The 16033-nt window shown below is 41.7% G+C and overlaps 1 protein-coding gene across 2 annotated transcripts in view; it reads left to right on the plus strand.

Moving 5' to 3' along the window:
• Positions 1–7536: 7536 nt before the first annotated feature.
• Positions 7537–16033, plus strand: part of ASPH (aspartate beta-hydroxylase) — a 211438-nt gene continuing 202941 nt past the window's right edge. For both annotated transcript variants that reach the window (XM_041769500.1, XM_041769502.1), the window contains exon 1: positions 7537–7917. In XM_041769500.1, the coding sequence (XP_041625434.1) occupies positions 7761–7917 (157 nt within the window). In that variant the 5' untranslated portion in view covers positions 7537–7760. The remainder of the gene's footprint in view (positions 7918–16033) is intronic.

Consider the following 16033-nt stretch of genomic DNA (forward strand, 5'->3'; position numbering starts at 1 on the left):
TGGTTGTCTGTGCTTCTGCGCTCTGCTTTCTGTGTCTCAGGTAGAAAGGCCTTGATAGTGGCAGTAGCCCAAAGAGACGCAGACTAAGGTACGGGCTGCTGGAAACCTTTATAGTCCTACCCACACTAGGGCTCTCTGAGAGGGAGGAGTCCGGGATCAGGAAGTAAACAGATGGCTGGTGGGGGAGGGTCAGAGCAGAGCTGGGAAGCCATCTGCAGGCCTTGGTGGGTCTGAGGCTGTGAAAGATGGAGGAAATGCTATTTCCCCATCTTGGTTATTGCTCCAGCTTTTGACCATTCACAAAACAGTGGGAGGGTGTTCAGAGCAGCCACAGAATTGTGGCCATGGGGACTGGTAATGGAGACTTTCTGAGAAGGTGTTGCAAATGGTTGTTCTATTGGGCACCGATGACTAAGGGCCAACTGACTCTGTGTAGGCCCAGTGGTGAGAGTTGAGGGGAGAAACACAGAGGGTAACATGGATTTCTCTCTCCCATCTTCACATCTAATTATAACCTCCTGATGGTAGGTCTGCAAGCAACCCTGTCTGCTCCTGCTGGAATAACCGAGAAGGGGTTGGTCTGTCTGGAGGGAGGGCTTCCAAGCTGAGTGCTGTTGCATGTCTTGGGGAAAGCAGTGGGCTGCAGAGAGTTGGTTTGTGCCTGGCACGCTTCCCCGGCAGTCTTGCAGTATTGCTTGTTGGAAGGTCTCCCCACCTGCCCTCCCAATAGCACAGTGTTTTGGCCAGTCTTTCTGGCATGGTGCCTCATTTATTTGCAGAGTTGTTCTCTGGTCGGTCGGGTGGGAGCCAGAAGCAGGCCAGGGTTTTGCGAGTCATGCTGAATCTGCATTCTCCCTCCCTCCCAACTGGCATTTCCACAAGGAGTCCTAAGGGTGGGGATGAGAACAAGGGGGCTTTCTGTGGATGGAAAAAGAAGATTTTGCCCCTAAACCAGGACTTCTTACCTGCTTTCTGAGCCTCAGCCATGGAAAGCATTTTACCTCCGAGTCCATGGCCATAGCCCAGGCTGAAAATCCCCAGGCCTGCATCGTTGACAGGCCAGGGAGAAAAAGCCAGGGGGAAAGGACCCCAGATAACCACACTCTGCAAGTCTTGCTTTTCCTTTGTGGCCAGGATGTGTAGCAGAGCAAAGCAGGGCTCCCATGGCAGGTAGTTTGGAAGGAGGAAAAATTATCAGAGAATAGCAGAAGGGGAAAGGGCAGAGGAATCTCACACGTCTTTTCCACGATGCTGATGCTTAGAGTCAACGGACGATAAAGGAGGGGCACACCACAGTGCTTGGTCACAGTCACCCTTCCTCTCTAACTTCCTGAGTTAGGGGTCACATTGCATGCACGAGCAGGAATTAGACTTGAACAGGCATAATTCAGTGCATGTTGCTGCCTATAAGATCTGCTCCTTCTGAGAACCTGGATTTGAGGCTAACAGGTACATATGTTTAATATTCAAAATGATCCTTTTAACTTTAGACTTGACTTTTTTTAAGAATCAGATGAAAATCTGAGCTGATAGTACACAATAACGTATGTGAAGTTTACCAGATTCTTAACATACAGGCACACATGCCCAACCAACTATAAATAATATTGAGCATAGATCTGGGGTTAAAGTCAACATCTTCTAACTTGGAAAATGAAAAAAAAAAAAAAAAAAAAGACCCAGGCAAATCTAGTTAACGGGTTAAGGCTTTTCTTCCCTCCTAATTTTATTCATAGATTCTCTTCTCGGTCTCATGCTGATCTGATTTGGAAGTCACAGTATTATTTTGAGGCTCTCATTCTAATTGTATAGAGTCGTTATTTTATCTGTTTATAATTGGTGAGATTTCAACAGGTATTGATTCAATGTGGTTCTCTACCTCAGGCTACCACATTTCCCAAGTGATTACTGCACTGATGCACACAATGGTTCTGTGTCTTCCTATGCTTGCTTTTTAATTTCTCACTTTAGTTATTTATGGCTGCCTATAACTGTGTGATGGGATAATTGCCAAATGGGCTGGCCTTACCTATTTTTAAGAAAATAACTAAAATTTTAGGTTGTGTACTTGAAGAACTTGAATCTACTCTTGAATCTATACTTGAAGATACTTTCACTTCTGTCAAAAAAGACATTGATTTTATATATTTTTTTGCCTTACTATCAAATGTAGCCGTTGCCTTTTACGTATAAGCGGGTTCCCAGTACTTAAATGGCCATTTCATACTTATGCATAGACTAAATAGAGTGCTCACCAAGAATATTTCAGTTTGAGAGGTAGGATAGGGCTTGGGGCTAAGCCATTAGGGTGACAAGAGTCCTGTGGTGCTTTGAATTGTCCAGTGAAAGCACTCCCCCGGCAGAGGAACAGCAAGTGCAAGATGAATACACTTATGTAATACCTACTCTGCTAGACATTGCCTGATTCACAAGGATTGATCCATAGAGAAGGGGTCAGCAGCCCTCACCTTGCTCTGTACTCTGCACACACAGTTCCTAAATATTGTTTGTAACTTAGTTTGTTTTTATTCAAGCCTAAGCACTGTATAGTGCTTAGATTCTCATTGGATTGAGAGATTGGATCACATTGGATTTTGATTCTCTCAAATTTGGGAAAGATAATCTTTCTTTAAAAATAACCTCTTGGGATATGTCTAAATGGTCAGAGTGTCTGCACTTGGGTTTTTACACAAGTGCTTCTCTAAGGATACCATTTGGTAGCTGCATTCCTCAACTCTTCTTTTGTGTTGGAGCCAGAAAAACTATGTGCAATATAGATATCACAAAGAAGCAGGGAAGATAGAGTCAGAATTTGTGAGACAGAAGCTTAGGAGGGATTTCCATGAAGTTTTACTAGAATGATGTGCTGGGAGGAGTAGCTTTAGTAAATATCTAGGATATTGGTGTCTGTCTCTAATTCAAAGGGATTTGCAACAAATAAATGAGTTCATCAAGTGATGAAGTCAGCATTGTAGCAGTTCCGTGAAGAATTACAAAATATGCAGGACTGTTAGTTTATAGCCACAATATAATGCTAAACAAAATTTAAGTGTAATGGATATTGCACTCCTTGAAGACATACTGTGGAATTTCAAATATATTAGCAGTGGTCTTCAGGCTAATAAAATCTTGTTGCAATGATCAAGGAGAAACTATTCATTTCTTTGCTAGGAAGTTCTATGACAGAGTCTCTTAGGAATTTTTTTTTTCCTGGTATGGGCTCAGCAATGCTTGTCATGTGCTTATGAAATTGCAGAATAGCTGAGTCAGAATAATGATAATGTAAAAAGGACCAGGTCAGTACTAATTTGATGTAGAGTATGCATGATTTCTCACCAAAAACCAAGGATTTGAGTTGACTAATTGATTCCCTTTTGCATAGCGTAATAACACTATTTATTGTAATGCAAATATATCTGTTTTATGTTTTGAGATTTGATAAAATTGGAGGATCCTCAAAAGTGGTTTCAGGATACTCTTCTTTTGATTTAGGGGAACTGTTTACGCCCGAAGAGAATGGTAGTTATCATGGAAGACGTAGAAATAATTACATATACATACGTAGACCCTTGAGGGAAATAAAGTCTAAGTAAAATCATTATTTTGCAAACAACTGAATCCTAGAAAATCCTCCACATCCTTTTTTTCTTTTCTTGATTTCTCTGATACTTTCTAAAGACTCCTAAATTGCATTAATATTTCCTTTTATATACTGCAGAACTGCCATGCCTATAATCGGTTGTTACTCTCTAATTGAGTTTTTCTCCAGGTCTAAGGTTCTTTCTGGCCTTAAATTTGAAATTTAAGAAGAATCAATTAATTTTATGAGTTCCCTGTACTAGGACACTTAAGACCTAGCAATAAGCATTACATAAAAGCTGTTTATTAGAAAGAGAATTTAGCACTAATAATACCAATCCTGATAGAAAATGTAAAAAAGCAAAATGAAAAAAGAAATGATAGATTGCTTAGCTAATATATTTTCATATTATTTTTCCATATTGCAACACAGGATTTCTCTTTCTTTCTTTTTTTTTTTTTTAGATTTATTTATTTGAGAGGAGGGCCAGAAGGAGACAAGGAGAGAGAATCTCCAGCCAACTTCCCACTGAGTGTGGAGCCAGACACAGGGCTCAACCCTGTGACCCTAAGATCACAACTTGAGCCAAAACCAAGAGTCAGACTCTTAACCAACTGAGCTACCCAGGTGCCCTACAACGTGAGATAATCTAATTCTAACCTATTTTTTAAATTTTATTGTATTTTTAAATTTATTTTATTTTAATTTTTATTTTTATTTTGTAATTCTAATCTATTTTTGACTAGGTTTAAAATGATCTCTGCTTATGTAAATTCATTCCATATATTTATAATGTAGATACTAGCCAGGCTTATTTTTTCTATAGTAATATAAAGTCAAGCTATTTGGTGAAAAAGGCAGTTTGTTTACTTGTTGAGATATAACCAACATGAGATTAATTGCTTTGAGAATATTTTGAGTACAGAATGCCTTAAATGTACTCTTGTACCGACCAGCATAGCCTTCCTTGCCACAAATATAAAATGAAAACATGCAATTGAATCATGACCGGTTGAAATTCATTTTTTCCACTATGGCAGAATTTACTATGGTAAATAAAGATGAAGAAATACTCATTGTTAGTGTGCAATAATAAAATTTCACATTAGGAGGACTGGATATAAATAAGAGGCACTTTCTAGGAAGCAAATTAGGATGCGACTTTAAAACAGTGTTCTGGTAGGTATAAGTAAGTCCAGAAATACCTAATTTGTAAAGCATTTGACTAGAGGTTATAAAAGGTCAGCAAAAGAAAAAAAAAATCTAGGACAAATCACGTCCTCAAGTTCTCACTTGCAAATCCCAGTGAAGCCAATGGAAAGTTTATGGAAATATCTGAAAGGCACATTTGGCCTAGTTCAAAATCTCTATTAAATTAGTATTTTAATACATTGTCCTAGTTAAGTCTTTATGGTCCTTTTAACATTGCTTCACCCAGGGTTCATTCACAGCTTACTCAGAAGTCATAGAAATGAGGATAGGCTAATGGGATATTTGACCTTTTATTCAATTTCAAAGATACTTTGCCTCTTTAACCTCCTTCAGCCCAATCCTGAGAAAAGAACCTAAGGGAAGAAATTCATGGATCCAAAGCAAGCTTTGTGGTTTTTAATGCCCATACAGTAGGAAGTATAAACGGATATAAAATGCATAATACTGATGCTTAGCTTTGGAGAAATTAGTCCTTGAAACTAAACTGTATATGTACTTGACAATATCGGATGTTATAAATATTATTATAAATATTACTTTATATGATTGAGTATATCAATGTCATTGTAGCTGTTACTTTGTGATACAAGGAAGAAGTCAGATAAAATCTAACTTCTTGTGATCTGTATTTACAGAGCCTCTGTTTTGGCCTGGTACCCAGCAATGGACCTTGTCAATAGTACCTGATTTGGTTTCTGGAAATGCAGGAACAAAGCATCAGTTCATGGCATTTTGGAGTCAATTATCAAAGATTTGACCTCCTCTAAGAGGTGGATTTTGATAAGCACCCACCATCAACTTTTAGACCTTTGAAGATAGGATCAAGGAGGCTTCAGGGACACATCTGCTAAGAGCAGAGGGAGCCAGGAGAGATTATCACTGGTCAAATCCCAGCCTTGTCTTGAAAGGGAAATTTGGAATAAAGACTCTGGAGCCAGATGGACTGAGTTCATGTCCCTGCTCTATGATTTTACTAGATCTGTGACCACAATGATTTTGTTTAACCTCTCTGGGCCTCAGTGACCTCATTCCTAAAAAAATGGACACAAACACAGGGTTTTGTAAGAATTTAAGAGTTGAAATACCTACAGCATTGTTTTTCTCACTTGGGCTCTCATTATTATTTTATACTAAGTACTTTCACTTAGGGCACCTGGGTAGCTCAGTGGTTGAGCATCAGCCTTAGGCTCAGGGTGTGATCCCCAGGGTCTGGGATATAGTGTCAGACATCAGGCTCCCCACAGGGAGCCTGCTTCTCCCTCTGCCTATGTCTCTGCGCCTTTCTCCGTGTCTCTCATAAATAAATAAATAAATAAATAAATAAATAAATAAATAAATAAATAAATAAATAAATAAAATCTTAAAAAACAAAAACAAAAACAAAAAACCTCTCATTTAGATTTGTCTCTTGGGCCAGCTCCCTACTTCCCCATTGGAATAATGGAAGGTGGCCTGGATGGGAGAAAAGATGATGAGGCAGAAAGAGATGCAAAAAGATAAAAACAAAGAGCAGCTTCAGTAAAAACTGTAAGCTCTCCTGCCTCTGTTATATCTTGACAACCACCTAGCATTATTTCACATAAAGGAGAGAGGACTTCTTTCCTCTATGCAATTCGACCCTCTGCGGGCTCTTCTGCATCACCAGGCAGTGCCCAAGCAGTGTCCAGCCGCTCACAGCAGAAAAGTCAGGTGGGCTCCGGGGACCTGCCAGTGCGGGGTGGTGGGGCTGGAGAAGAGGAAGGAAACCAGATGCCACACTGCGACGACGCTTTCTCTGGTGCGGAGCCCTCTTGAGACACTTCCAGGTGCAGGATCTCCAAACCATGGTCAAAGACTGGAGGAAATGTGTGAGTTGCCAGAAATGTATCCCAATCGCCAAACACGTCTTGCTCATCTGTTACGCACTAGCAGATGGCGCACGGTCATCTCAAGCTGGCAACTGGCAGCACAAAGAGAATGGTGACGTCCGTGACCTCAGGTCCCTGGGTGGGTCACTCTGCGGCGGTTCAGGCCCAGCACCCGAGGCCGAGGCCGGGACCGCACTCCAGGGGGCCCGGGATGGCGATGAACGAGGCAGGAAGACCGCAGGCACACGGGGATTTCGGATACAGGGCGCAATCCAGGGCAAGAAAACCAACCTTTTGCTTTACATCTAGACTTGCGCCTTTGAACTGCGATGCGCTGCAGATCCCGATGCCACAAACAGAATCAAGTCCTGCTTTAAAATCGAACCGATCAATTACGTGTGGCTCAAGCATGGAGCTACTCCCAACATCCTCGTTTCAGACACGTCTTCGTATCAATGCAGACGAGAAACGCAGCGCTTCCGCAGGAAGCCGGGCCGCAGTCCCCGGAGTCCGGGGTACAGCGCAGCGGGACACCCGCAAGGTCCCCGAGCCAGGCCCGCAGGCCCCGCGCTCCGCGCGCACCGCCCACGTGCCCGCCGGCCCCGCCCCCCGCCCCGCCGGCCCCGCCCCCCGGGGCGCCCCGGCTCCGCCAACGCTCGCGAGAGCCCTCTTGGCTTCCACGTTTGCCACGTTCCCAAGGACCGAGACCGACCGGGAAAGTCGAAGGCGGCTCGCGCTCACAGGCGGCCGCGGCTCGCCCAGAACAGCCCCCAGGCTTCAGGGGGGCGGGGAAGCAGGCAGGTTCCGCCCCCCCTCGGGGCCGTTTGATTGGCCCCGCCTCCCGTCACTCAGCCTTCCGGGGGCGGGGAGGGGCGTGGCCGAGGGGCCCGCGGGCCGCGCGCTCTCGCCCGCGGAGGGAGTCGCGGGTTCGGCGCACGCCAGGCCCGGGCGCGCGCAGCCGCACGCGGGCGACCGTCCTCGGAGGCGCGGCGGGCGGAGCCGAGACCCAGGCGCTGCCGCAGGAGCAGGAGGGCGGCCCGCACCCGCCGCAGCCCCGCCGCCGTCAGCGGCCCCGGCCAGCGAGGGAGCCCCCGGGCCTCGCCGCTCCAGTCGTGCGCGCCATGGCCCCGCGCAAGAACGCCAAGGGCGGCGGCGGCGGCAGCAGCAGCAGCGGCTCGGGCAGCGGCTCGGGCAGCGGCAGCGGCAGCAGCGGCTCGGGCAGCGGCAGCCCGGGCGCGGGCACCAGCGGCGGCAGCAGCAGCCCCGGGGCGCGGAGAGGTCAGGGCAGCGCCGAGGCGGGGGCGTGGGGCCGGGCTGCGGGACCGGCGCGGGCGGCGGGCGCTGCGCTCGCAGGTCCCCGGAGCCCGCCGCGCATCCCCTCCGCCCTCCTCCGCCCTCCGCCCTCCGCCCTCCGCGTCGCTCCTCCTTGTGGCGCGGGGCGGAGGCCGCGCTCGGCGGGCCCGGGCGGAGCTGGGTGCGCGGCCCTGGGGGTCGCACGGGGCCCTTCCCGCTGACCCCTCGCCCCAGGGCGGACCCGCGAGCAGGGCTGGGACCTACCCTTTCCCGGCTTGGCGTGGAGTCGGGGACGGGCGGGAGTAAGGGAACCGTTCACCTTTGCCTTTTGCATATTTTGGGGACTTTGGAAAAGAGCCAGAGCCGGAGGAAATAAGTTCCTGCCAAAGCAGCAGCTTTTAAGAGCAACTCAGAGGATACTGTCCTGTGTGTGTGTGTGTGTGTGTGTGTGTGTGAGTTGGGGGTGTGTGATGTGAATGTTCTTGGAAATTATTTTAAATATTTTTGCTTCTCGGTAGCTTTAACAGGCGCTGTAGTTGCCTCGGAAGCCTCGTAGAGTGTCCTAGAACGCGGGGTGAGCTGCTCTACTTTCTTCACTCCGTTTTCTCTTCTTTAACAAATATGTTGGATGGTCACCTTTTCCCTCCATGTGCTTGCTTACCCAGCAAGAGAGAACAGTGCAGATGTTTTAAATCTGTTTCATCTCATATTTCAGTGGTTCTCAGTTTCTTTTATACTTCCCTTGACTCATTTAGAAGGTTGAAACTGCAATACACATGGGCACGAATGTGAGCTGCAGTTTTTCCTCTTTGAAACCCTCGTTTTGAAATGGTTTAGGCTTTTTTGTTTCCTGAAGTCTACAAGGAATCATGTCATAGATGAAGGAAATAAATCAGATAACTGCAGTCATACCTCAAATAACTATTTTAAATAAGCGCTTATCACCATAGGAAAGTATCTTTATTTTCCTGCGTATTGTCTTCCTGTCTTACCCCCTCTTCTTGTTCATTCCTCTTGCCAACTCCTAGAATAGCCCTGGACTTAATAGGTGCTCAATAAATATTTGATTAATGAGTGAATGCATACACTTAAATGGCAAACGTAGCATAATTAAAGTCACTGCACAAATTTACATTCTCAGAGTTAATATTGGTAGTGTAAACGGGCAAAGATACACACAATGTGAAATTCAAAGAAAGCATATTAGTTCACCTTTGACATAAGTAAAAGTTTGTGTTCCTTTGTCACTTGTCCTTAAAAGCCAGTTGCTTAAACAGGCAGAAGAGTGGATGAACCATCTCCGACGGCTTTGGCTACTACCCTTTTAAAAGTTTCTAAATGAGAAGATCCTAAACACTCAAGCTGGGAAAACTGATGAACGAGACCATTAATTGTGCCTGTTAACTGTTGTCAGAGGTTTTCTGTAGCTATTTATAAGTGAAGCACATCTTTGCTCCATTTTATTCTTTGTACTCCTGGGCAGAAGAGGGCTGATTGCATCTGAGGAAGTCACTGTGTATATATATATATATATATATATATATATATATATGTATATATGGTTCAGATTAGTACAGGGAAATGTATATTGTGTTCTCATTGCTACTAGTTCAAAAATTGAACCAGTCTTAACAGGTGGGTCATAAATTTAGGAAATGTTAGGACCTAAATTAATGTATTCTGACTTTCATATTCAGATATTTTGTTGCCACCCCTGTTTGCGTTTGAGGATCTGTAGCCTTTTAAGCATTGTTCACATGGATTGCATAATTGTCATGAAAAGACATGGTATGTAAAGAGAATATGTAAAAGAGGAAAGTATGTTACAAAAACAAAACGCAAAACATTTAAAGAGTTGGAGTCTTGCGTGTTACATAACGAGTAGTCTTTTCCCATAGCCCTTCTGTGTAGTAAGTACTGAGTTCTGACTGTGTGCCAAGTAGGAGGCACTGGAGATGGAAACGGGTTCTTCAGTCTTAAACAGGTACACCACAGTGTGAAAGTGTGATTCTATTTATATGGTTTGCTTCTAGCAGGTTAAACCTAAAAGATAAAGCCAACTTCCTTTTTGTTGCTATGCTTATTGAGTCATTGAGGTATAGACATTGATTCCCAAACCATTCTCATCTACTAGGGAAATCGTAGAAGCTGAAGAAATTTCAGCAGGGGCATTACCAGAAGACCCATTCAGTTCCCTCTAATTTTATAGAGGAGAAAATTAATGCCCAGAAAAGGTGTATAGTTCATTAAAGTTGTGTAAGTCTTAGAAATCCAACTAGTTAATGGAATATCCAAGACTAGAACTCAAATTTCTTGTCACTCATTCATGATGCCATAATACTTGAATTTTAGGTCTTCTAATTTGTAAGATTTTATGGGACTTTTAGAGTTGAAGGAGATTATTTCTTTCCTTCTGTAGATTATCTCTTCCTTTCTAGTTCCGTCTATGGCATACTACACCGAATTATTTAAGAAAGTATGCTTTTTTTTTTTCATGCTACCAATTAAATCTGACTAGAATTATGTTTGAAATAGCACATGTGAAAATCTTAGTTTGAGAAGAGTATGGGCTCAAATGGTAAGTTTTTTGAGATGTTTTGCATTAACAGTCTGAAGTTGATGATGATAGTGGTCACATTAAACATGATTTGTTAAATTTTGTGTAGAATTATGAGGGGGGATGGACTCAGTCCTTTGAGAGAAAAAGTGAGTAACTGGCTTTCTTTTATCTTGGTGATCCTTTTGTTGAAAAGCAATGTTTAGAATTAAGGGACTTATACAGTGGTGTTTTTTTAAAGCAAGTGTCTGCTTTTCATTTAAGTCTTCAACTTAAATTGAGAATCAATAAAATATCTAATTTCATACAGAACTCAGTTTTACCTTTTCAGTTTTACTCTTTAAAACATAAAAGAAACATGAGTAAATTGGACACTTAGCTTTTAACTTGCATGTAAAAATCTAACTTGCATGGCCAGGTGGGGGGGCCAGGGGAAACTTATTTCAGATGTATTGATTGGAAAGTTTCAAGGATCATGGTGGTCTTTTGGGCTTAGCTTGTAGTTTACAGACACTGGTATGTGTAATGTTTTTGTTTCTTTAGCTTTTCCCTTTTGAGGATCATGAAGTCTTTCCTTGTAGCTTCTAACCGGCTACAGGTATGTAAACATCTGTTTGTCTCATAGTGTCAGGCTACTATATTACCCTTTACCAGTAGGTGTCACTGTAGAATACTGTTTTCTTTTTCAGTTTGAAGTTTAGTAGGATTATATAATATCACTTTGTTTTTTATTTAATCAGTTCTGTACATACTCAGAACTGTGGATGGACAGCTGCTTAAAAACTCTTAGGCATTGCTCTCAAGGACTAACAGCACATTTTGAAATGTAGTAGTAAGAGTTTGTCCCTAGCAGCCTTATTTGTTGAGCTTATTTTATTTAGGATTAAATACATTCGTGTAGTATCTGTAAAATATGTTCACAGATTCATCTGGTGGATACTAGTCATTTAGAAATTTGTTCTTTCTTTCTACTTTCAGTATGTCTTAGACTACTTACTAACAGATAAACTGCTGATTGCATTCTGGCTCTCTTGATGCAGAGGCCTTGGTGAAATTACCTTTCTTTATCGATAGACTCTCAGTTAGTTGCTTAATCCCGTGGTAGTCATTCTAGTGTGAGAAGGTAGGATGAAAGCTCCAAGAACCGTGTGCTGTTTTGTGTTCAGTCAAACAGCATTTTGTCCAGCCTGACCAGATCATATGAAACCAAGCACTAAAAACTGTTCTGAGGGAATTCTGGAACACATTTTAAAAAGACCAAACATATTAACCTGTAGGAAGTAAAAGGAAGGGCTTGTATTTTAGTCTTCTTTAAAATCATGTGTAGCAAAGAGAGTACAAGAAAAGGAAAAGTTTTCCTTTTCAGCTAATTAGCAACAAGATAACTTGGATAAAGGCTCATGTGGACTATTTACCTTATTTTTAGTCAGGACAGAAATTTAACCCCTGAGGCCTCCAGTCCCAGTAGAATACCCCCCCTCCCCCCGCAACGGAATGTACCTTGGGAGTCTGTTGACCTGGATTCATATCCACTTAAGAACTGTGTAGCAAGTCTCTCAGAACCTCTTATCCCAGTCTCTCCAAATGGGAAGAATTCTTCTCTCATTTCATAATTGGGATAGCCCTCAAACCAATTTTCTATGCCTTTGTGTTTTTCAGATATATTCATTAAAGTTTCTCTAATGGTAAGGTTGAGTACAAAACTTGGGAGAACATAAGGCTGCAGAACTAATTAGGTCATTGTATGCTTGACATTATTTTTAGGATTTAAAAAGAAATCATTTTCTATTATGTTCTTTTGGTGTAGTGTTTTAAGTGAAATGGCTGCTCTAGTGGTAGTGCTTATACTGTGGCTTTGAGAACCACTTGACACAGTTTTGTCCACCTCTTAGGGTAAAAGTATACCATTTGTACATCAGCCTTCAAATTGCTGATTTACTCTCTAATCCCGTAGAGATCTGTTATATTATTTTATTTTACTAGAGCTTGGATACATTTTAGTTTCTTGATGCTACTGGAGCACACTGTTTTTAATATCATGAAAATAGGCAACTTTGTGTCAGGGATACTTATCTCCTAAGTCTAACTCCTTAGACTCCTACATGCAACAAATTTTTTAAATTAACTGCCCTTTAATTAAACCTGAGGGTACATATAACCCATCTACAATTTACGTAATCTCTGGGGAAAGTGTCAGTCACCGGTTGGGAGATGTGGACGTGCTTGGGTTCGCTCATATGTTTCAATAAATGCTGCCCCAGGATCCATTCAGCGCTGCATGCATGGCTGAAAGTCTGTCTGGGTGGATGCATGTCTGGTTGTGTCCTATAGTTCTGGAGATTTCTGCTAGAAAACTAGATGTTCAGTTCTTTCTTCTCTATATGCCAGCGGTAGGGGTATATTCTGGAGTCCCATGCTTTAACCTTTCTCTTTCTCCTGGTGGTGTGGGGAGCCAAGACGGTATGTTCTTGTCATTCGTTGTTTATTTTTTAAAAAATGTTACTCTCCTTAAATGGGAGAGCCTCAGGCATTCCATCTGCATTTGATACTTGCTTTTCAAGGATGTGTCTTAGCTACCTTTGGCTGATACAGTTATTTTTTAATGGCAAATCCCTGAATGCAGTTTAGTTCTGATCAAATTGATGATGCTTGAGGACAGATTGCTGTAGATAACCTGTTAGACTCAAAGGGAAATTTGAACTTACTTGGTGAATAAATTTTTTTTTTCTGAAGATTTTATTTATTTATTCATGAGAGACTCACACACAGAGGCAGAGAGACACAGGCAGAGGGAGAAGCAGGCTCCCTGCAGGGAGCCCGGCAGGGGACTCGATCCGGGGTCTCCAGGATCATGCCCTGGGCCGAAGGCAGGTGCTAAACCATCGAGCCACCCAGGGATCCCTAAATCTTTAAAAAAAAAAAAAAAAAAAAGTTGCGTAAGGACTTTTGAAGGGTTTGGGCTGTTCTCTGGCCCCCTGTGAGATCCAGGTGGTTTGTCCAGTCATTTTGGCTGTAGTATAACTGTCATCATCTGCCATAGATGCTCTCGGTGCTCTAAGGCAGATAGGGCTAGTGAATTAAGTGGGGACGGGGCAGCGGTGGAGGGGTGTCCAGTTATAGCAGAGTGGAAGGCACTATTGCAGTACTTGGAGAATTGCCAGCACTTCTCTCCCACATATGTGCCTGCACATTTAACCCAGTGACTCATTCTGTATGGAAGCCAGCAAGCATCAGTCTTTATTTTAAAGTGAAAGAATATTGTTTGATAAAATAATTTGATTCCATAACCTGTAGGGGTAGACTCGGAGCTATTTTGATGTTATACTCTGTCTCTAACTTCTGTTTCTTGTTTATCGTATCACTACTATACACAATTCCTTTCCCTCCCTCCAATTTTTCACCCTGTTTTAAATTTCACTTTCCTTGAAAAGATATACTGGAAAGCCCTTTTGGTCTTAACGTCCACGTGTAAATTTTATTTAGGAGCAGTTAACTTTTTTTCTTACATGAAAATAAAAATCTGTGTTGTAAATGTTTGTCGAAAGAATATCTAGCATTCAACTTCACTTTTCCATTCTTTGAATTGAGTGGATTTGAATGATTGTCACTTTGAGTTTTACAAATTAATTCATGCTTTTTGTCAGTGAGCTCTCTCTCTAGCTTCTGGAATATACAGATTTCTATGTAGTGTTCTTTAAAAACTCTGTCTCCCTGAAATACTGCATTTTTAAGATCTATCCACTGTCCAGGTGAAGAAATAAAATGTCCCCAAATTCTTGGTTTCTCCTCTCCTTTGTTATCCATTCCCAGCCACTCTTATACGTTTTGTGATAATTATGCTCTTGCATTTCTTTATAACATAAAATGTTTAGACACCCAAGTAACATGTTATATATTGTCATGTCGCACATTATATACTAGGTTTCCATTTGTGTAAACATACCTGTTGTTAAAAGCCGTGTAGATGAAGACAGCTCAGGAAGTGTGTGTGTGTATGTATATATACATACATCTATATCTATATCTATATATCTTTGTTTAGCACACACGACGGGCTTTGTGACTAGGCTAATACGTGGCATACTAGCTTGATGCCATTTGTTTGGGATTCCACCAGATTTGGCTCTCTCTATATATAGTTTCATATATATAGCTCCTCCCGGTATGAATGTGCCACTTTTTGTTTAGCCATGCTGCCATCAACAACCACTTGGCTTGTTTTGTTTTCTTCTTTCAAATACTGCTTCTCTGAACACTCTTGTAGCTACCCTTCCCCTCGTGTACATTTCTGAGGGCTTTTCAACTTGGGATTGTTGGTTATGAAAATGCGCGTATTCAACTTGACTTTCTGCTGCCATCTAAGTGGGAGTATTAGGTTTACGCTCCCACTCATGCAGGATACAGCGCCTTTTTGCTGTAACCACATTACCAACACTTGGTAAGTTTTAATATTCGCCAATTTAGTGGGTGTGATGTCGTTAGCTTGTGGTTTCAACTTGCATTTACTTGATCAGCAGTGAGATTACTCCTGAGAATAGCCATTTATGTTTCCTTTTCTGTGAATTGCGTGTTCATAGAATGTGTCTGTTTTTCTGGTGTGTGGTTGTTAGTTGTTTCATTTTGTTTTGATTTGTAGAATTTCTTTTCTATATCCTGAACCTTTTGATTATTTCTAAGGTGAAAGGCTTCTCCCAATCTGATTATGTAGCCTTGTCATTTGCTATAGTATATTTAGTTGAAGAGAATTTTTGGATTTTAACATATTAATATTGTAATTTTTATTTTATGGTTTGTAGTTTTGCTATAGTATATTTAGTTGAAGAGAATTTTTGGATTTTAACATATTAATATTGTAATTTTTATTTTATGGTTTGTAGTTTTGTGCTTTAAGACATCCTTTCTAAAACAGATTGTAAAACATTCTCTTATTTTCAAATATAGTAAATTTTATCTTTTCGCGTGGAGATCTCTAAACTTCCAAGTGTAGATTTTATTGTATATATTGTAAGGTGGAGATCTAATTCAATATTTTTTAAAAGACAGGTGATGAAAACATCTTGTACCTTCAGACAAAGTGTCTTCTTTCTTTGCGAGTCTGCAGTGTCATGTATTGTGTATAAATCTGTGTGGCTCTGTTTTATTCCAATAATGTAGGAGCAATACCTCATTGAGTCACTCCACTTCATAGTATATCTGATCGGGCAAGTCCTCTACCTTGTCTCTTTACCATTGTCCTTGCTATTTTTGGACATTTCCATGTGCATGACTGTATCATTGAGCATGTGCTTATAGAGTAAATTTCATTAGAAGTGTTTCAGGATTTTGACTGGAATTGAATTTACAGCACAGTTTAGGACAATAAAACCAGGTCTTCTTACATGTGAACAAAGTATAATTTTCCTATTTATTTAAGTCTTATCATTATTTTTTATAATTTTATCCAAAAGTTATACACATCTTTTATTGCACTTAGCCTGGGTACTTCATGTATTTATATTTTTTAAACTAATATTTGATCATGACAAATTTATGTACCCAAGTTAG

This window comes from Vulpes lagopus, chromosome 9 (genome assembly GCF_018345385.1).
Source record: "Vulpes lagopus strain Blue_001 chromosome 9, ASM1834538v1, whole genome shotgun sequence".
NCBI lineage: Eukaryota > Metazoa > Chordata > Mammalia > Carnivora > Canidae > Vulpes > Vulpes lagopus.